This window comes from Gymnodraco acuticeps, unplaced genomic scaffold, assembly GCF_902827175.1.
Source record: "Gymnodraco acuticeps unplaced genomic scaffold, fGymAcu1.1, whole genome shotgun sequence".
Classification (NCBI taxonomy): domain Eukaryota; kingdom Metazoa; phylum Chordata; class Actinopteri; order Perciformes; family Bathydraconidae; genus Gymnodraco; species Gymnodraco acuticeps.
Window position 1 is genome coordinate 1528159 of NW_022990673.1, and position 22500 is coordinate 1550658.

The 22500-nt window shown below is 42.0% G+C and overlaps 1 protein-coding gene across 10 annotated transcripts in view; it reads left to right on the plus strand.

Moving 5' to 3' along the window:
- dab1a (DAB adaptor protein 1a) overlaps nt 1-22500 on the plus strand; it is a 209919-nt gene that overhangs the window by 171179 nt on the left and 16240 nt on the right. For all 10 annotated transcript variants that reach the window (XM_034229817.1, XM_034229818.1, XM_034229816.1 and 7 more), the window contains 3 exons: nt 11477-11616; nt 14057-14155; nt 19448-19579. In XM_034229817.1, coding sequence (XP_034085708.1) covers nt 11477-11616; nt 14057-14155; nt 19448-19579 — 371 coding nt within the window. The remainder of the gene's footprint in view (nt 1-11476; nt 11617-14056; nt 14156-19447; nt 19580-22500) is intronic.

Below are 22500 nucleotides of genomic sequence, written 5' to 3' on the forward strand. Positions count from 1 at the left end.
AATAAATCCTAAGTGGTTACCACAAAAAAAACCTGCTCTGAAGGTTATTTTCATTTTACAAATCCTGCACTCAGCTTTGCTTTCTCCAATATCATTGAAAAGCAGCCAGATGGTGCTTCTTTTTTCGGTTTTCGCTCATTTCTTGACTTTTTCCGACGCGCTTGCATTTAAATCCGGCTCTGTGCAGCTGGCCTGTACCACTACACAACATGCTGTGCCCCCCACCATTCTTTCACATAATGGTATGATCCTTGTGTGTCCTCGCATATGATTGGCCGCATGGTGGCCCAGCTAAATAAAGACCCGCCCCTGCCTGCAAGGATTCTCAGCAAGAGTAGGAGCGGCTGCCGGCTGAAGATTCTGCTCTCCCCAACGGGAGTCTGCTCTTCTAACGGCAGCTCGCGATCGGCGTGTTGGAGACAGCGGCGCCGGATTCATTTCAGAAGTGGGGGGGGCCAAAAAGTGCGTGTGTATGTGACATAGCCTACTTGCCAACTGGTCATATTTATCCCGCATTTCTCCCGATTTCTGACTAAATCTGATTTGTTTCATTCTAACATAACGCACCAAATGTTACTGTTTCCACTCGGACTTCAATACAGCTACACCATTGTTTGGTTTCCATGGTAACGTGTCTCTTTAGTAGCGCGAGCAAATGAAAGTCTGAGAGGGTCTTCAGGAGGAAGATAGTCAGAGAAAACAGAACAAGAATGGACAACTCAACCCTCTGCTCACTCCTTTCCTGTACATTATGACAGCGCAGTTGCTCATTCCATCTCTTCTTTTTTCCTGCTACGCTCTTGTTTGACAAGCTGAATGTTGACTGGTGTTTGACTGAAGTAAGCTCTGTGAAAAGTTCCAGTTATTAACTCGGTATTTACAAAGCTGTCATCTCCACATTTGGAGAAAGTTACAAGCCGTTTGACAGCATCACATCTGCATATTTCACAGAAGGCTCGTTTAGTGGTTTTGCAAATAATTAACCACTCTCTGTTTTTGTACCATTCTGCATTGAAGTACTTTCTCTTTGCCCAAATAAGCTTTTATTGGCCCGTCACAATGTCCCGACAACAAACCTCCATGCAGTCGGAACCAGCCTGTTTCGGTTCAACGATGCCGGCGGCGGCGGTTTTGACAGGCTCTGCGGCCGCAGAGCTGCTGCTGGGGTTCATCTGGCTGCGCTGGTTCTATGTTTGAAGGACCAGGCTCCGGAGTTGTGGATGTCAGGGATGTGACATTCAAGTTGTTGAATTTCAGCTTAGTTTGACTGTATTTTGTTTTCTTATGCGCCGGTTCTTCTGACATGTTTGCAAGTTTATCTATCTAGGTTAACGGCTGACACACACTGAACAACGTAACACATAACGTAAACAACGTAACAAATAAACACATCTAAGCTTTGTTATTGGTTGTAATGTACATGGATACATTTGAATGGTGTGACAATGTCCTATTTGATTGGATTAAAATGTACATATTCTTCCTGTTATGTCTGCCTGTATTTTACCTAATGCAAAGTGACCTGCTCCATCGAAATCAGTCGCATTGATCCGAAGACACATTTTGAGTTGTATACACTGTTGGAAAGAGGAGATTCCTAGCTTTCTAATGATATCAGGATTGTTTTTGTACTATATTAAACAAAATATGTCACATTATATAATGACTGTCACCGAGTCATCATTTTGAGAAAAAGGCCTTAAAGTTTCCTCTTCTCTGGATCGATCTGATTGATTATTAGCGGAGCAAATGATCAAAGTAGTAGGCATACGGAGGGAATATATTTTCGTTTGGATTACTGGTCTGGGGGGAGCTCGCGAGTGTGTGCGTGTATACCACGTGTGTGTGTTTGTGTATTTTTGCGTTTGTTTCCCGGGGAAAACTTTCAGGAGAAACACCGGCTGTTGTTATGCTTGCTGTGACGTCAAATTACTCCGTTCTGCGCTTGTAATTATGCCGTTAAAAGCTTCAAAGCTGTATTTATCATCTGAATTTGCCGAAACAAGTTTAATATTCTGAAAGCCAAGACTTTGTTTATTTGAAATCAGATGAAAACAAACTGTAACGGACCCTGCGGTGTTATCTATGATTACTATGCCTTACATTCATAATGTCAGCGGAGGGAGGGGAAGCGGCGCTGTAGAAGAGCAGAGTGGCGAGTGAGAGGCGAGCTGTGTTCTTCCCTTTACAAGCTTAAAAAATGCCTGTAGCTAATGAGATTGAATATAACAATAACAAAATATACACAGCTAGATCAGATGGCGTTCTTTTTAGATGCGACTTTAGAGTAGAGGGGAATTATTGAAACGGGATGTGTACAGGGTTCCGCGACATCCGCTGCTGCGAAAATGTGGGGCAGGGCCGTAAAGTGGGGGGGCCAATGGCCCCCTGGCCCCCCCGCTTCCGGCGCCCTTGGTTGGAGACCTCTGAATTAAAGTATCAAGTCACCTCAAGTCACCTCAAGTCAGAAGGCTCATGTCCCGAGTCATTGGTGTTCAAGTCCAAGTCGAGTCGCAAATGTTTTGTGATGTTGTCAAGTCGAGTCTCAAGTCATCAAATTTGTGACTCGAGTCCAAGTCATGTGACTCGAGTCCACACCTCTGCTATATTTATCATATCAGTATTGTATATACAACATATTTGTTTCCTGTTAATACTACATTGTGAACAACAAATACATGTTGAAATCTACATGTGGAGAGCTAGTTAACGTTAAATGTAGTACTATTTTGTGTTTGGCAAGGTTTCTTTTGCGAGAACGGTGGTTTGTTTTATTTTTGTTTTATATTTGAAGCGGTATCTAATTTATATTGAGACTAGTGGAATTTCACTGGTATTAGATTGACTACTTCATGTTTGGTACTGTGGCATCTCTAATGTCTTTACTGTAACTCTTCTCAAAATGGAGTACAGATGTGTGTTACATGTATTTTTGCGTGTGATGATAGTAGGTAATACAGTGAGGAAACAGGAAAGAGTTAGAGACACAGAGACACATTCTGGCAGATGGCAGAGTCTCCTCTTCCCTTTCATGCTCTGTGATGTTCCTCAGCCCTCCTTTGCTCCGACCCTCTCTTCCAGGACTCCGGCTGAGAGAATGAAGGGAAGAGGTTCATTACGCAAGATGAGACACAGAAAGACAGAGAGGGGAAGGACAACAACTTCAAGTGGTTCCATATTTTGGAAGAGATGACAGACATGAGAGAGGGCTTTGTTCTGGCACGCTTGCCTCGGCATGAAAGGAGGACTGGTGTGTTTTGAGGAGTTACCTATGTTTCCTAATGCTTTGAGCGAAGGGCCACTAGTGTTTGAGGGTCCCCCACGCAGACATATACACACAGGCACACCTCCTGTTCCCACAGAACGGGGGATTTAGGAAACAAATAGTTTTTACATTTTTCAGTTAGAAGTGTTTTTAAGTGTTTGAACGGACTTAATAGTTAGTTTGTGTGTGTATGTGTGAATGTATTCAGGTTAGCGACTTACAGATAAACGACAAGGATTTTTCTTTTTACTTTCTCTGATAAAAGAAAGTTTTTTGGTGGAAGCTCACTATTCAGGGCTCAGAAAACTTGCTCTTCTTTTGCTGCACTATATGGACATTTGTGTGTGTGTGTGTGTGTGTGTGTGTGTGTGTGTGTGTGTGTGTGTGTGTGTGTGTGTGTGTGTGTGTGTGTGTGTGTGTGTGTGTGTGTGTGTGTGTGTGTGTGTGTGTGTGTGTGTGTGTGTGTGTGTGTGTGTGTGTGTGTGTGTGTGTGTGTGTGTGAATCGTTTTCACACACACACACACGCTCAGGGTCGACCGACAGTGCAGTCCATGGGGGGAACCGCTTCAGCGTTGCATGACAGGATGCTAGCGGCTTGTTTACACAGCCCACTCTCTGATAGCCTGTCAGAGCCCAAAACACACACAGCTGCACCCACAAACACAACACATGCACAATGACACACACTAAATGCACACACACACACACACACACACACACACACACACACACACACACACACACACCACACACACACACACACACACACACACAGTAAGGATGCTTCCTCGCAGGCCATGTTTCTCTTCGTTAGTGAGACCAATTACCTTGTAATTAAAGCCAGGGCGGGAAACAAGCTTTAGCGCCCAGAGTCCTACACAGACAGAGGGATGCATGCTGGGAGGAGGAGAGAGAGAGAGTTCACGGGACTGAGAAATGCCTCATGGTGGCTCACCTATTGTTGGATTTTATTAAATGGAGAAAATAAAAAAAGATAAGAGGAAATGAACGGGAACGAGACTATGATTAAATCCACTTATTCTTACATGCTGGGTTCTTATGCATGTTTTGTGTGAATAAGATGAAATCCATTTCCTCAGATAAAAACATGATGATGTGAATAGCAGTGGATATCAACTCCTAAAAACACAGCGTTGGACATACAGTGAATTCTATTTAATTTTGCAACATCACCCGGGTTTATTTTGCTCATAAAATCCAGAAGCATGTCTTGGTGAAAGCTTTGACACTGAGAATAAAACCATGCTGAAGTACAGAGGCTCAGAGCAGGGAGTTGTGCTGGTTTGCCCTCGGTGCAGTATGAAAAGCTTCAAGCATTTCCTAAAATTCTTCTTCACTGCATACAAGTAAGTGAGAAATGGAATTAACTCTTGCCATGATTTTCTGTTTGCACACAAAAGCCTCAGTGGATTTGTAACTGGATACAGAGATCTCTGCCAAAAAAATAACAAGGAAAAAGTCGGCCAGGCCCATGGCGAGTGTGTGCGTATCTGAGACGGCTCAATAAAGCAAAATCTGTGCCAGGGCTGGGGGACATAGTTTAAAGAATAACATCTCAATATTTGTATCTTTACTAAAGGGTAATAGGCCAATGATTTCTGCCAAACCAGAATTTTATAAATTCAATATTTCTGCACAGCGCTGCACGATTTGTGACTCTCTTACAAATAATCCCCCTTTGAAATAAACAAAGCAGGTTTTCAATAACCAAATAAATTCAGTACATCTACAAAAGAAAATAGTTGTTTTGTTGTTTCTTCAAAAATACATTTAAAGCTGCATTGATGAGAATCTGGCCAACTTTAAATCTGTGAGAAGAAACTTTAAAAGTTGTAACCCTCATGATGTAAAGTTAAACCATTCTAAGAAACTGATCATCAAGTTTAGCTGTACTGACTTGAACACTGCAGAGTAATCTAATAAGAGGCTAGAATTAGCGACCCAGTTGCACTAAACAATAAGATCATAGGCACAATGTATTCAAGAGGGTGGTGTAGCATTACATAAAAGCCCTAAAGAGGTGAGTAAGACTATCAGACAGGAACCACTTTCAAACACAAAATGTCTTTTTGAAGAAGTTGTATTTTACTTTAAATACTAAAGGTAAACATAGCATAAAGACAGCAAGTTTACCTTTTATTCTCTTGACCTACAGAATGACAAAAAGTGCCTTTGTTGTCAAATCCTAAAAACTATATCTTCGAGGTGTGTTTCTTCCCCTAACTCCCATACAAGTCAAAAGTTTACTCACTTTTTCAAGGTGACTTTGACGTTGGCTGTGGTGTTGGGGGTAATGGGACAATGTGTCGTATTTTTCAGTGCTAATGTTTTTCTGCCGGTGAGGGTAGCTGTGGATGCCTCAGGACGTCACACATGCGTACACACACACTGTCACACCGCTCAGGTCTCTGGCTCTGCTGCTGTCATCCAGGTCAGAGGGGTGGGGAGATGCAAGAAGTAGCACTGGAGAGAGAGAAAAAATGTAAAAAAACACACCACTATAAGTCTTGCGTTCCTTAGTTCATCTCTAAAGCCATCTTTCTTTATGAACTAGTTCAAAAGAAGCATCTTTACTTTGTCTGTGTTTTCACAGCAGTCATGTTGCAAATAACACAGAAAAAAGACATCCCAGACAGTACTCATTTATTTGATGAGTGGCAACAGTACTTTGTAATCTCATTTTAAACCAGACGTTTCACTTCAGCAACCACGGCTATGTTTTTGTTAGATGCACATATGCGTATACTCAGTGAAGTGTGAGCTTTTGTGTGCCAAATCAATCGCCCGGAATTTAGCATGAGCAGAAGGGGGAAACTTGTTGTTTTCTTGGCACATGCTGTTTGTGGGTTTAACATAGTCTGTGTGAGAGAATGAGTGAGAGCTTCATCCAAAACAAGTCTCTGATAGGTAAAGAGAACACACGCACACATTCGGCAGCACGGTTTTGAAGCAGGATTAATTGGAAATGAACTGCTGGGTTCCCTCATGTGCTGTTGAGTGTTTGTTGGGAACCCTCCCAGCTGTAGTTAAGAGCCTCTGGGTGCTTCTTCATCTGAAGCACAGAAAACAAGCTACTCCCTTTTCTAGCTGCTGCACACAATACAGGCTGAAAATAAGCAGTGGCATCAGCTTTTGTGCCACATTTCAGAGGAATATTAGATTGTTCAAACTAAGACATCAGTAACCAAAACATTGAAAAAATCAGAAAGAGTCCATCTTTCTTCTACATATAGAGCTGCTAAATCTCAGAGTCATTATTACCCAGTGGCCTCAATCTAACCGCCTTATTTTCTATTTTTCTTGGTTTCTGATTCTGGGCTCGATTACTTAAACTGTCTGTTGAAAAGGATAAACACATATCGATTTATATCATTATTTCAATATGTATGTAATCTAAATGTAACCCGACCACAGGCGAAGAGTCTTGCAGAGACAAAAAGGGGGGAGGGCTTTTTTGATGGAGAAGAGGGTAGAAGGGGAACTTGTTGGTGGAGAGTGATGGAGGGGCACACATGAGCCAGGTGGTTACAAAGGCCAGGGGCGATGCTAGGGGCTTCCCTCCAGGACGAGCGGTACTGTACCAGCAGTCACCTGCCATCTATCACCTGAGTGTGTGTGTGTGTGTGTGTGTGTGTGTGTGTGTGTGTGTGTCTGAATGTGTGTGTACGAGAGTGGGGGGGGGGGGTTCTGCCTGTCATAATGCTCTAATCCTGAGTGACATTTATCCAATGGAGGCTTCGCTCATTTATCCATCCATCACGTTCTATTCCTCCTTTCAATCCTTTGCTCTGCGCTTTATGTCTTTCCCTCCCTCTCTGCTTGTTGCTTCAGACAGACAGTCAAACCAACCCTGCATACCAAGTACTTACAAACACACACACACACACACACACACACACACACACTGAAATTACAACTCTGGCGTAGCATTGTAGATGTAGTTTTACATTTTGAGTTGTACAGATGTGAGTGGGAGTTATGAGTGTGTGTGTGTGTGTGTGTGTGTGTGTGTGTGTGTGTGTGTGTGTGTGTGTGTGTGTGTGTGTGTGTGTGTGTGTGTGTGTGTGTGTGTGTGTGTGTGTGTGTGTGTGTGTGTGTGTGTGTGTGTGTGTGTGTGTGTGTGTGTGTGTGTGTGTGTGTGTGTGTGTGTGTGTGTGTGTGTGTGTGTGTGTGTGTGTGTGTGTGTGTGTTCGTCAGCCATGACAGATGCAATGGGAGATGCTTTCATTAGTTGTGTTTGAAGCTCAGTGGGGTCACAGCAGTAACAGACATTTATTTACAGCACACTGAAAGCTCCCCCAGCTGACACATGCACACACTCACAAGGAGGTCTTTCATGTGACAAGCTCCCAAAAGGTAATAATATAAAACACTCAGCAGGAGAAGTAACCCCGGACCCCTTCTACCCTTTTCTCTCTTTCCTCCCCTCTTGGCCACTGCTCCCCCTTTCTGTGTTGCTCTCCCTCCGTGTGCTAAGTATAGCAGCAGTAATGGTGATGGATGCAGATGGAGGGAGCAGGTCTTAAATGTCAAACTCAAACCAGTGTTCCACTGAGACAAAAGCAGCTGGACACATCCAGTGTTATTTAACACTTGTACACTTACAAGCAACCACTCACAGATGAGGTTCTGCACTGCCCCAGACTGTTATAATGAAAGAAATGGACGCTCAGACCAGTGCAAACTAATTTGAACGAAATTATATTCTTAGAGAATATCATAGTTACTCTTGTAATCAGTCAAAAGGAGGCAAACGATTTTCTATACAGTATGAGTAGCAGCATTACCGGCATGTTAGTGGTTAATTACACAGGGTGGGTCATAAGATAAGATAATTGGGAAATGTTTGCGTTGCAACAGCAAAAAAACAAGACATTGCACTTAAGTAGAAATTAAAGAGTAAAAAAACAATACTAGAATTTAAACATCTCAAAACAGAATTAAAGCAGCATTACAATTTGGAAAATATACGGCTGACCGTGAAGATAAGACATCTATAAACTCTGACAATCATCAGAGCTGCTGAGCCTGTTTGTCTGTGTGTTCCTACCTATGCTAATTACAAACCAGGGCTGAGAGTGATAGCCCCCCCCCCCGCTCTCGGGGGGGGGGCGCTATCACTCCCTATCACTACCTTTATAGATACTGTCTTTTTACGTTAGTGAGCCGGATCATTTGGCTTGGCTCTCTTAAAGTGCCGGCTCTTTCGGCTCCCAAGCGGCTCTTCATGTTACCACAGTTTACCTGAAAACTCTGGCAGGAGCACTCATTCAAGGGTACTATGACTATGCTTGCACGTCATGGTACCATAGCACCTCCAAGGCGCTAAAAATAAAACTTCAAACATCGCAAAATAAACTGGTCAGACTACTGCTTGACCTTTCATCTAGAACCCACCTCACCTCTGCCCACTTTGACAACCTAGGATGGCTTAGAGTAGACGACAGAGTACAGCTACTTGCAATGGGCCTGGTCTACAAGATCCACTACACCTCTATGGTACCCATGTACATGTCAAAATTCTTCCCAAAGGTCAAGGAATACCATGATCATAACACCAGAGGGAGCTCCACAAATCATGTGAAACCCAGATTTGGCACAAAAAAGGGGGAATACACGTTTCGCAATTATGCCACATCAAGGTGGAACGCTCTTCCCACAACTGTAAAGGAAAGTAAAACTATACTTACCTTCAAAACCTCTCTTAAAGAGCACCTTCGGGGGAGAGCATTGCAAAACTGGCCCCGGTAATGGTACAAATCTCAACCTGTCGTTCAATGGACAGCTTCCCCCCCCCATCTATGTATATACTCGCATTTTAGACTCTGTTACTAACTGTATATCTGTAGACTTGGTATGTCTTAAATGTCCGGTTAGGATGTATTAGAACGAAATCTAAAATGAAAATTGTAAACAAGCAATCTGTATGTAAAAAAACACCTGTATGTAAATTGTAAATAAGCCATCTGTATGTCAAATATGTCTTATATGTCTTAAATGACATGATGAATTGGAAATGGGGGACCCTGATGTAAACAAGACAAAAGTCTTTCTCTGGTCTGCATCCCCTTAACAATTGTATGTTTTGAGCTGTACTGTACTGTACCCAATATACAAGCTGTTAATAAACTTTTCAATCAATCAATCAATACCATGGAGCCTCAGTTTCGCCGCTGCGAGGCTCTGGTGCTCGCAGCTCACGCGCGTGCTCCACTAGCACCGCTCATCGCGTCCAAATCGCGTACGTTCCGTGTTGTCCTGTAGCAGGCATCGCCGATGTCGGGGAAACGATCAGCAATACTCCGAAAATAATCCCACCAGACTCCTTTGCCCCTCCAACAGAGGAATGTCCTTGTCCTTTTTCCTTTTCGTTATTTCAAGCGATAAAAACTCTCAATCTTCTCTCGAATTATTAATATTGTTGGACGCCCTCGGCTCGGGTTCAGGGCGTCCCGAGCTGAATAAGGGCGTCAAATGACGGCAAGACGCCCCCCTGGCGGAAACGCTGGCTCATCCACACCATATTAACGGGTGAGTCAGTGTGTAGGTTTTTTTTTATCAATGGAGAACAACAGAGTGTTTATTCTACTCTGCACATTTTTCACAAAGTTGCTATATTAGGTCTTTACAGGGTCAGGCTATTAATGCAAGGGCAAACCCAGCATGAGAATCCTTTTATTTATCCGATAATGAGGCTGTTTGTAGCCTTAAATGTCTTCAAACAATGTCCAGCCCCTAGAATCCCGCCTAAGTGTGATTTAATTGAGATGATGCAAATAAAGCATTTAAAAAATGGGCATGCTTGTGTTTTTATGTGTGGGCCAGAAGACAAAGCCGAGGGAGGTGGGAGATTAGTGTTGGACAAAGGTGATTCAGTGGAGCCATACAGTCTAACGCGATGCTTTGTCTGTGGTTAAATGGCTAATTTTCTACTATACTGCAATACTGTAGGGACTCTGCATGAATGAAGGGAGTGTGAAAGAATGAAGAGAGGAGGAGTAGGACCTCTCCATCACTCCGACTATGACCTTCCAAGAGTCACGCTGCTATAGAGTACAGAACTAATGCCTCAATATATTATGGGAATATGCTGCATTATCATTATGCCTCTCCTTCTCACTATCACTCTCCCAGTCTTTCTCTCAAACTCTGAAACGCAATGCAAAGACACACACACATTCAGGAGTGTTTCTGCTATACAATATTTGATGATGAAATATTTGCGCACTGCAGGTTGGAGAAACATAGAGAAACAGAACAGGAGAAAAATGGAGAGTAGGGCTGCTCGATTATGGCAAAAATCATAATCTCGATTATTTGGGTCAATAATTGATATCACGATTATTAAAAACGATTATCCATTTACTTTGAAAACATCAATTTATTGGAGAATTTTTTTTGAACAGTATGTTTTTAACAGTTGATTACCCTGAACTTTAAGTATAACTCAACTGAAAAACCAAAAAGAAAGAAAAAAAATTATACTTTTTTTATAATAATAATACAAAAATAATTGTTTTATTTCGATTACGTTGTTTTCGTAATCGTTGCAAGCCATAATCGTAATTGCGATTAAAATACGATTAATTGAGCAGCCCTAATGGAGAGAGCAAGTGAGTTGAGCCTTGTGAGCGGCTATTCTTCCTCTCTGCTCTGTATTGTATTCTATGTGAAGCAGTAGTTGTAGTCACTTCAGGAGATAACATATAGACTTCCTGGACAAGAGCAAGGTCAACACAGGCGCCATAGCGACACTCACTAATGCATGTGCACAATGCCCACAATCTTGCACACAATAGAGGGTGAGCAGAGAGGGAGGACCGAGGGAGATAAGAGCAAAATGTCACCACATTATTTTTCAGGAGAAATAGCCGGAGAGGAGAGCAGTCACATTTTTAACTCTAATCCCGCCAAATGTTCATTGATTCGTGTGTCATGCTGTATTGATGGATGCCATTCATACGATACCAGAGTTCAATGCCTCCGATCTAAAATAACAAGATGTTGCTACCATCAGTAGCTTTGACCTGTGCTGTGTTGTTTTTTTGTAAGATTACTGTTGAAGTCTTTCGTGGTCCGTGTGATTGATGATCTCGAGTTAATGGAACTGGTCTGAGTTAGATGGACGTCCTTGACTGGAAGATGTACTGTAGACTTCACAGTGTGTGTGTGTGTTTGTGTGTGTGCAGGGCAGGATCGCAGCGAGTCGACTCTCATCAGGCGTTTTAAGGGTGATGGCGTCCGCTACAAGGCCAAGCTCATCGGCCTGGACGAGGTCACTGCCGCCCGTGGAGACAAACTCTGCCAGGACTCGATGATGAAGCTCAAGGTAAGGAGGGTCTGTTTCCTCTTCTCTTTTCTCTCTGTTGATGTGTCGTAAATTAAAAAACGTACCTGCTCTTTGAAGTTACTGCATAAAGCTTGCTTCTATAGATCTAAGTAGGGAAAATAGATGAAAATGAGGATGCTAGGATGTAGGGGTGTAACGGTTCACAAACATTTCGGTTCGGTACGTACCTCGGTTTTTTGGTCACGGTTCGGTTCGGTACGTTTTCGGTACAGCAGAATTTTTTTTCACAAAACAAAACATATATATATATTTTTCATTATTATTAAACTGTGAATAATGTATTCACTCAAATAAATACAAAATATAATAAAATAAACATTAAGGTGCAGCATTTCGATGAACTGAAATAATCTGTATTTGAACTTTACTGTAGGCTACTAGTACTCACAAAACATAAACTATTAGTTTTGGGTTTTTAATTATTATTAAACTGTGAATATTCACTCAAATAAATACAAAATATAATAAAATAAACATTAAGGTGCAGCTTTTCGATGAACTGAAATAATCTGTATTTGAACTGTACTAGTACCTAAGCAGCCAGCTTGACATTAGGACTTGCTTGTCATTGTATTTTCATGTTGTTTTAAAGAAAGATGAACTTGTCCACATTGCTTGCCGAAAGGACAGATCTGCTGGCACTAACAATGTCTCCTGCTGTGGAGAACACCCTCTCTCTAGGGACAGAGGTAGCAGATACAGCCAGGTAGCGCTTTGCTAACATGGCAACATAAGGATATTTGGCGTTTGTAATAGCTTTGGCTCGGTCTGAACTCTCTGCGAGTGGTGGAGGCTTAAATGCTAGTGGGAGTTGGGTTTGCACTTCAGTCTTTTTTCTTTTGGTACCGGTGATATTCACGTTCGGGTGATGCCTTTTCAAGAGTGTGCAAGTTTGATGTATTGCCAGCCGCGTAACCAATTTTAGTTGAACAATGCCGACAAACAGCTTTGGTTCGGTCCACCTGTCTTTGTCCGTCATCCTTGTACGTAACTGCGAAACCAAAATGTTCCCAAACCGGAGACTTCAATGATGCTGGAGGATTTTCGAGCTCAACTTTATCTGCGTTCGCCATTAATTTTCGACAGTTCCTCAAATTACTGACTACATCTGAACGCATCCCTCTGACCAGCTCTCATAGTATGCCTCTCATCCAATGAAATGACTTGCTCGCTCTATGACGCGTTGAACCCAATGTGACCAAATTACTCTGAATGCTGCGACGCAGCACCTGAGATTACTTCCAAAAAGTTGTTCACGTTCTCAATTTTTTTACGTTAAACGTTATATTCGTTCGGTACACTTCGGTACACACCTGTACCGAACCGAAGGGCCCGTACCGAATAATTTCGGTACGGGTACGTGTACCGTTACACCCCTACTAGGATGGGGAAGTACAAAGTAGCTGTATGAATAAGAAGGGGATCGTTGTGAATGTGTCCTCTGCAAGAACAGGAGAAATAAGCCATTTATTTATGCCTTTATAATAAATGAAATCCTAACAAAGAAGCAGTTATATATATTATTACTGTAAGTTGCAGATGGAGAACACTTTTCTTTATTACATGGACCTTACAGTGAATACAAAATGTTTCTTATTTTTACACAAATGTATGCTGAGAGAAAACAGTCAGTGTGTAGAGCGCCCTATTCATTATTAATCGTCCTTTATCACACGGGATCATCGCACTGCAGGAGATATTCGAATAGAGAAAATTGCATTTACGTTTTGTTTATATGTAGTGAAAACTCTATCCAGCCGGGGTGTAGAAGGGTGAGGAGAGGAGAGACAGCCCATTGATCAAACAGCTTCCCTCCTCCTCATTTATTCAGACAGGAAATCCATCAACTATTTTTCTCTGATCTCCCCACCTCTTCTTTCATACTGCTCCTCCCTCTTCTCGCCCGACTCTCAATTGTCTGATCTCGCTCCTTTCTTTTCTTCTGCTTTTGTGACTCCCCTATGCAAATGGTGTCGGGGTGGATGTTTGAGGGAGTGCCACCCTTAGATACACTTGTAGAGTTATAAATCAGTTATGTTGTCGTCAATTGTTGCAATTTACCTTTTCGCTGTACCTGCCTTTTCCGCGATTATTGATTTCCTACAATGCTTCTCAGCAGGTAAGGTTTTGCATTCACCTGAACAGAGCAACCATAGCTTGATACTAGATAAGACATATTTGGTGGATGTTTGTGTTCCACCTTAAATAGCTTTTATAGCTTTCAAAGATGTAAATTGACTATTCTTACTTCTGTGGATCGGGGAATGATATCACTTCCTCTTTGGTGATTTCCTTCAACTGGCAGTTATTGGACAGTTAAAGAAATATCCATTTATGGGCTTACATTCCCATGAATTAAAGTCATATGTTTCTGTCCTGCTTCTAACATTGTTTCTTCTTGATGTGTGTGTGTCCTCAGGGTGTAGCAGCAGGAGCGCGGTCTAAAGGAGACCACAAACAGAAGGTGTTTCTGACCATCTCCTTTGGAGGGATCAAGATCTTTGATGAGAAGTCAGGGGTAAGCTCAGAAGCACGTGTGTGTGTGTGTGTGTGTGTCCTCTGTAATGAGGCATCTCCATGAGAGGGAGGGGCCCCTGGGGAAATCATGAGGCCCTAATTGAAACCCTGAGAACAAGGCCTCCGTAGATGAGAGAACATGGCTATCCTATTGTGTGCCTCTCTGAAAACAGCGACAACACTGGTTCTGGATTACGCCTCAGGATTATACATTTTCCATCTCACATCGCTGCTTTTGTGCTTGACCGACTGTCTATGTACGATTTGATGTCCAACTGATATGATTCCCCCACCTTTTTTACATTTTTGTAATCACTCTTAGCCCTGGATCTGCAAGACTTCTACTGAAGAGAGGTACCTGAATGATCCAAATAACCCCCACAAAAAGCAACATAGTTTATCTGTATTTCACTGGTGTAGAGATTTATAGACAAGTCTGGCACTCATGGGACCATTCATAGATAAAGGACAGTCCGTGAAGTCAGCTGTTAAATACCAGAGAGAGTATGCATGCATCTCAGGGGAAAGTCGCCATTAGAGCGCAGTGATTTCTTTCTCAAGGATCCTCTGACAGTTATTGTCCAGGTTCGATTCCCCAACTGGCCTTATCTGTCACACTATCCTTGAGCAGGAAATATAATGCCTACATTTCCCAGGACACTTAGCGCTGTGGCTGGAGGACAGCCTCATTGAAGGGGCCATTTCACCATCATTTGTGTTCATAATAGAAAAGTCAGATTCAATCCCAGAAACTCCTAGAAATATGATGGACTCAATTTGCTCACTGCAGACCACTCAGAGCAGCTGTGCATGTTACATTTTATATTTTTGGCAGCTGGAGTGAAATTGTTTAAACATAATAGACGGTATGTGGAAGAGGGATATTGTTGTTAAAGGATACAGGGGTAGGATTTGGGAATTTGGCAAAAAGGTGACAATCAAGTTATTTTAGCCCAGAAGGTGGTGTTTTATTGTATTTTAAAATGTATTGAATATTATTATTTAAAATCTCTGCGAACCAGAAAGGGCACTGTGTGGCTTAATTTCAAATGTGAGTAAATAATAATACAAATCATTATGAAAAAACATAATAAAGCATTTTCATCTGCTCTTCCTACTCCTCTTGGCCCTCCACACACACACACACACACACACACACCTTGCTGTTGTGTGTGTGAAGTGGTAATTTATAAATGAAGGGTATCAGGCAGGCAGGACAGTAACCAGAGGCCTCCCACATGGCAGCCATATTGCCTGCTGCCAAACTCATCCCTCAGCAGTCCAATCCCTCTTTTTTATAACCCTCATTCCTCTCCGTCTCATTCCCCTTCCTGATGCTTCAAACCCTATACGGTGAAAGATTGAGAGGGATAAAGAGAAGCAACCGGAGATAGATTGAGAGTCAAAGAGGATACCGTGTAGAAGTGAAGAAACTAGAAAAAGGGCGAAAAAGAGAAGGTGAGAAGAAACAAGAATGTGAAAAGGACGGATAAAGGGAGGATGAGAGGGAGGGACAAAGACAGACTGAGACAGAGTTAGAGGGATAGGTAGAGAATCAGTGAACATATGTCAAAGTAAAGCTGTCTATAGAGAGACTTTGTCCTCTGTCTCCACACATTCATATTAACTATAGAGATATGCTGTCCTTACTATCAGGCCTTCAACCACTTCTAATGGCTTGGGACGGGGGGGAGAGGGGGAGTCGGAGGGAGAGAGAATGACTGCTGAGGTTCAGGGTTCTTGACAGTCTCGTTCCCCTCCTGTGCATCAGTCAGCCAGATGGGCGGATGTATGTATGGGTGAGAGAATGGATGGATGGCTTCTCTGTTGGAGGAGGGAAGGTCGTGCAGGATGGAGGGAGGTGGTGCTTGAGATGGAGGAGAAGAAGAGGGGAGACATTAATCTAGCAGAGGGCAGACCGGCATGTCTCTCTCTTTCTCTGCCAGAACTCTCTCCACACGCATACACACATTAAGACACAAGCACACTACACACTTCAGCCCTTTTTGTCTCACAAGAGTGAAGGGCTGAGCTCACCAGCCTTCCGCGCCCTCAGAGATGAAATCAGAAAGATCAAATTAGTCGAGTTCAGCCAGCGCAAAGGACTATGTGTAAAATAAAAAGTAGCTTGAATGAAAGCAATGTAGAAAAAATACCCTAGAGCAAAGTATGCCAGACAGAGACATGGAAACAACACAGATGAGGTAAGAGCCAGAAAAACTGGTGATTCCTTCCAGTCTATTCCATACATCCACATTGGGTCGTATCCGAGGGGATCAACTGAGGGTCAAGCTTGACTGGATGAACATTGGGTTACATTTGTATAATGTATGTCTAAAGTTGAGGTAATATCGGGGAACAAAGGAAGTAAGACTAAGTAAGGGCAATTTCTCAAAAAAGCAAGGAAAAATGTGTGAAAAGTGTTTGTTTAGGTGGGGGACTTTTTTCCAGCTGAGCACCTTACTATGTGTATGCTGTATGTGTGTGTTCAGCTTTCTGGTCACAACTCTGTGTCAAACTGTTAGATTTTAAATCAGGATTAATTCCAGGGTAGGAACAGTTGATCTTATGTGCATGCGCCTTTCTGTCAGTGACTGACAAAGAGCTCTCTTAGTTAATGCTAAATGCAAATCTCAGGCCTCTCCCGGTTGGAGACTGGACAGCGTCTTGTGTCTCTGGGGTCTCCCCTTCAGGAGGGCCATGTGAAGAGCTGTGAAGAGGGAGAGAAGGACAGTAGCTGCTGCTTCTCCTGCCCAGTTCCAGCGTCAGGGAATATCTTGGTTTAGTTCTTCTGAAGGGCAAACCGCTCAAACTCAGAAACACCGACACTGTGAGAGAGAGATTGTGAGAGAGAGAGAGAGAGAGAGGGAAAAATAGAGTACACAGTCAGTATTGGGCTTTTCGATAAACCAACCTGTTTTTGCAAACAATCCACTTCCCCAGAGAATACATCTGTTTAAGCAACTTTGAGCGCCATCTCTGATAGTTGATGCTGCCAGACATGTCGGCTCCTGCAGCGGCCAGCCTCCTGGCATTTAATCTTACTGTTGTGTCCAAAACTTACCAAGACTGACACAACAAAAACATTTAGATTATGTTTGTAAAAAAAACGATGCCTCGTTATTAAGAGATCTAAGTAGACATTGTTGTGCCAATGAACAGCTCAGTGGTGTTGACAGTGTAAAGTTAGCAAAACGAGTAAGCAAGTTACAAAAACAGCAGTGTTGTTTGAGTGCTGTCTAAGGTTGCTTATATTTATTTTTCAATTAAATTAAGTACAATTTCATCTGGTTTTAGAGTATGTGTGCATGCCATTAATGGAAGCTCAATTAGGAAAAGTCCAAAGGCAAAAGCCATTTTTAACAGTGCATTGCCAATTCGAAAATGAGGGTTCATACGGAGTCCATTTTTGAGTTTTATCATTAATGTCACATGGTTATTTTCTCTTCTATTTGAGGGTTAGGAGATTTATGGGTAAACTAACGGCATAAAAGGCCAGTACCACTTCTCCTCTTCACAGCACACGTGAAAGACCAGGTGCATCCCCTTCATGGTTTCCTCTATCAAGTTCCTTGTCAAACACTTTCATGGATGTTAAATCTGTGTATCAACACATATGGCAGCATAGGCCTCCCCTGACAAACTAGGTACTGACTGTAAGCATATGCAAATTGTGTCTACTCTCTTAGAAGATTTGGCTACCAAGTCGAAGAGCAATTGAATTCTCGTTCTCATCTGTGAATCAGAGTCTCTCTCTGTCACCTCACCACCCACCCAGAGATAATTCAATAACCTCTGCAAATGAACCCTGTGTGTGTGTGTGTGTGTGTGTGTGTGTGTGTGTGTGTGTGTGTGTGTGTGTGTGTGTGTGTGTGTGTGTGTGTGTGTGTGTGTGTGTGTGTGTGTGTGTGTGTGTGATGTGTGTGTGTGTGTGTGTGTGTGTGTGTGTGTGTGTGTGTGTGTGTGTGTGTGTGTGTGTGTGTGTGTGTGTGTGTGTGCACGCGTGTGCATCACATTTGCACGTAGCTTTCATTTTCAGGTCAATCAGAGGTGATAATAATAATCATTACTCTAATTATTAAATTTAGAAGACATGACTCCTACAATGATTATCTATTTCTTCTGGGGCCCTCTGTGTGTGTGTGTGTGTGTGTGTGTGTGTGTGTGTGTGTGTGTGTGTGTGTGTGTGTGTGTGTGTGTGTGTGTGTGTGTGTGTGTGTGTGTGTGTGTGTGTGTGTGTGTGTGTGTGTGTGTGTGTGTGTGTGTGTGTGTGTGTGCCAATGCCCCATCTTAAATTGGTGTCACTCTGTTCTGCCCTGTCTTGGGTCTGGAATAGCTTCAAAGAGAGCCGATGTGTGTGTTTAGCCTCTGATGTATAGAGCTGCAGCATGCACTGAAGGGCTACTGGGTCATTATGGTGACTGTGTGTCTCTGCTCCCAGCATGCAGTTGGCCTAGACAATAACAACAAAGCAGACATTTAGTGTGACTTAACAGGGGGCTATTGCACATTAAGTTGTGATTGGGTTTGTGTGTGTGATTGTGTGTGTTGTGCGTAGGGGCACAGATGAAGTGATCAAGTCGACAGCTTGCCGAGCTGTGATTGTCACTGATCCCCCCCCCTGTCCTCGGGAAAACAGTGCCATCTGCCACGGGCAATGCCAGCTTGGCACTCTCCACCCAGGCTAAACTAGAGAGGGCAGAGGAGCTCCAACAGTTTAATATCAGTTGCAAGGTCTCCTTGTCAGGGTGTTTGTCTCTGTGTGTCTCTGTGAGTTTGAATGTGGGGTCTTGTTCTGATTCCCATAGATTTTTGGAAAAGTGCACAAGGAGAATTATTCTGTCAGTTTTTGTAATTTTGTTAGTTAAATAATAATAATAATTAACTTTTTGATATTAGTTTGTATACCTGAAAGTTAATTCAATCAATTAATCAATCAATGTCATTCACGATTTGTTATTCGCAAAACATTATTTCCATTAAGTGATTTCCCTGGTTCCAAGGGTAGCAAATATTAATACTTGAGAAAAATGCTGGGTTTTTTTTCAAACCATTTACATTTTTAAACTGATTTTAAATGTATTTGGTTGTTATAAATATTGGGACAACTGTTGGAGAATACAATCTGAGAATTCATGAATGAAGTCATTATATCAGTAAGAAAGCTGCAGTTCATTGGCATGATGTTGTACATTTTAGATCCAAAGTAATATCACCTGGGTAATGCTTCAACCAGCCCATAAGGCTCTGTCTACATGATTTATTAAACATTCTGTGTCATGCCTCGCTTCAGGTCCTCCAGCATCATCATGCGGTCCACGAGATCTCCTACATTGCCAAGGACATCACGGACCACCGAGCCTTTGGCTACGTCTGCGGGAAGGAAGGGAACCACCGCTTCGTAGCTATCAAGACCGCACAGTCGGTAAGTGTCTGTCTGTACACAGCTGTTTGTGCATGTGGCACCATACACCCGATGTGTGTAGGTTAGTGCATGATTCATCTGGGTCTTTTTTCAATCGCACAAACCTCTTGACATTTAGATAAGGACCCTTGAACACGGTCTCATGTCCCTTTGTGCTTTTCATCAAACAAAACATACTCTCTGGAGCTCTAGGTGTGTGTGTTAGTTCTATGTGTGTATGGAGGGTTCACATTCAGTCCTGCTGCAACATACTCTTTATGATATTGAGCACCCCTCTTGGACCTGTTATGGTTGTTGTTGTTGCTGTTGTTGTATCTATGTGCCTGGCTTGTTTAGTCTGGATCCAGCTGGCTCACTCTGCAGCCATATTGATTTCCCATAGTGAGTCGATGAGGGTTTGAGTGTGTGTCACCAGCTCTAATGGCATATCCATCCTCCCAGGGCCATGAACCGTGGCTCCCTGACTTAGATATATACACACAGTCACACACAGCAGCCAGTACTCAACACACACCCACCAGACCTGCATGCAAACCCAATGCTACCATGACGAACAGCAAAGCATGAGGCTGAGCTCTCATCAGTCACTTAAGCTGTCATTTACATTACATGTGCCTGAGGAAAGGTCACGGTTATATTTTACTCACATTTTTAGGTTTTGAACCCGCCATCCCTCGCACTCAGACCATTAGTTGTGGAGCGTACAATGAGAGGCGTGCAGACCCAGAGCTTATGGCTGAGGCTGTAATTGGAAAGTCACCACTTTGATGTGAATTAACAAAGCGTCTCTCCTCAAAAAGGCTAAGACTTGAGGTTGCTCCGGAAAGGCCAATTTAGGGGTACATTCGAAAGTAATTGGCTAAGTTACCACTCAACCCAAAGTCTCAGCGTAAGAAGGACGTGTTTTATTAAGCAAGTTTTAGTGGAGATGGAAGCACACTAATTGAGTTAGAAGGGCTTTCATAGACTCTGAGTTCATCACTGTCTTTGTTATAACTTTTTAGAAGAGTTACAATTGTAATTAATAATAATAGATATTTTTGTGAGGAAATCAACCTTGTATCTAATTTGTTGAAAGGGTACATTTGAAAGACTACTAGTTTTTTTGTATTCAACTTCTGGCTCCTGGAGTTATTAGATATTTTATTTTGATCTCTTTCAAACATTTACAACAAAACTACCACCAGGAGCAAATCATGAAAGCCACCACAAAAGAGAAAATAACTTTGTGCTAATCATTGGCGAGTCTGGCTTCCTCCGGACAATGTTCTCCTGCTGCTTTATAACAAAAAGCTTTATATTTCACTGCTAATGGAAAAGTTAAGCCAATACATTTGACCTTTTGTAAAATAGAATATGCAAAGTGCACGGTACATTGTACATTTCTGGGTACATGTTGTTGTTTATTGGGTGCTGTACTTCTATTTTAGTTAAGTGGCCGCAAACATTTTTCACTCCGGGTTCAACAATTTCAGATAAATACATTTCGCTCAGGTATATTGCACAACACTCTTCTGTTCACTTTAAATGTTTCTCCCTCTTGTGTTACTGTGATCATTGCTGCGATCGCTTATTCTTTCTCTAGCTGTATATTTAGGCCCATTCTAGAGATTGTTTTTGCAAATGGAGGAAATTACTTGGTGAATTTGATTTAGATGAGGCAGCTGGAGGAATGTTCAATAACATTTAAATAATTAATAAATTCAGTGACAAGATATCTACCAGTCTGTAACCTACACCAGAATGTAATTTTGAGTAAAGTGTGAATTTGTTGCATTAATATTCAGGGGGATTTTTATTTTAACCAAAACTACTGATCAGTGAAGATTTTAAATGAACACTGTCTGCTCTTACCTCGAAGTCATTATACAGAGAGAGTGAAAATGAATGAGGTACAGAATGCTGAAGAAGATGGAAATTAGAGCATGTATTTTCAAATGCATAGAGGATCTGAGTCTGACAGTGACAATATGTTCCCTGTTGGCTCAGCGTGAGCCGCCGTTTACCCAGTGTGTCTGTTAAGAGCAATATGCGGCTGAGAACATCGTGCAGGAAGACGACACTAAAATAGAACTATTTCCATGCTAGGCAGAGTTCAGTCTGTTAACTCTCGGTTGTGAAGCAGGTTTGTTGTCAGTACTTTTGCTCCCCTGACAAGAAGTGGTAATATAAGACAAGATGCCTAGAGAGAAATAGTAGAATATTCAGGTATGTGTCCTATTCTTCCCAATCACAGGATGTAAGAGACAAGGATGTTCTTTTTATTTTCCTTTCAGTTTTCTTTTTCATTTCCTTAAGGTGTATATTTTAATTTGAAGTTTAGAACATTAATAAACTAAAAGTACAGTAGTTATAATTTATTAGAGCATTTTCATGAGGATTGGTATTTAAGAAGAACAGACTTTTAATGTATTTGTTTCTAGTGTTTTACTGACACGTTACTCTGTGGATTGTACCTGGATTGAAACATGTGGATTAAAAAGTAAATATTCTTTCCTCAACTAAATCGACTACATCGAATGCACACATGTAGGCCATGACTAACAGCTAAAACATTTTAGCCGTTACATAGAAAGTGCTTTTTATTTAGAAATAGTCTGGGACGTCCATTCTCTTCGTGTGTAGTAACGTTCAGTTCTTACAAGAATGAGTCAATTTTTACCAATCACAGGGGCACAAAAATCAATTAGTCAAAAAAGACAATGTAATCTTTATAGAGAGCTTTAAAACAAACTAATTGCAGAACTGAGTGTAAAATACTTTTAGCTGCGACTTATTTTTCAGCTTGTGGCCTAATGGAATAATCCATAATGGGCTTGAGCTATCATCAAACCAATCCAGTATCTCTGACTCATCCCGCCCAAGCACATGCTCAGACCCTAAAAATAACTGAAATATTACATCTTAAAGATCTGTTCTGT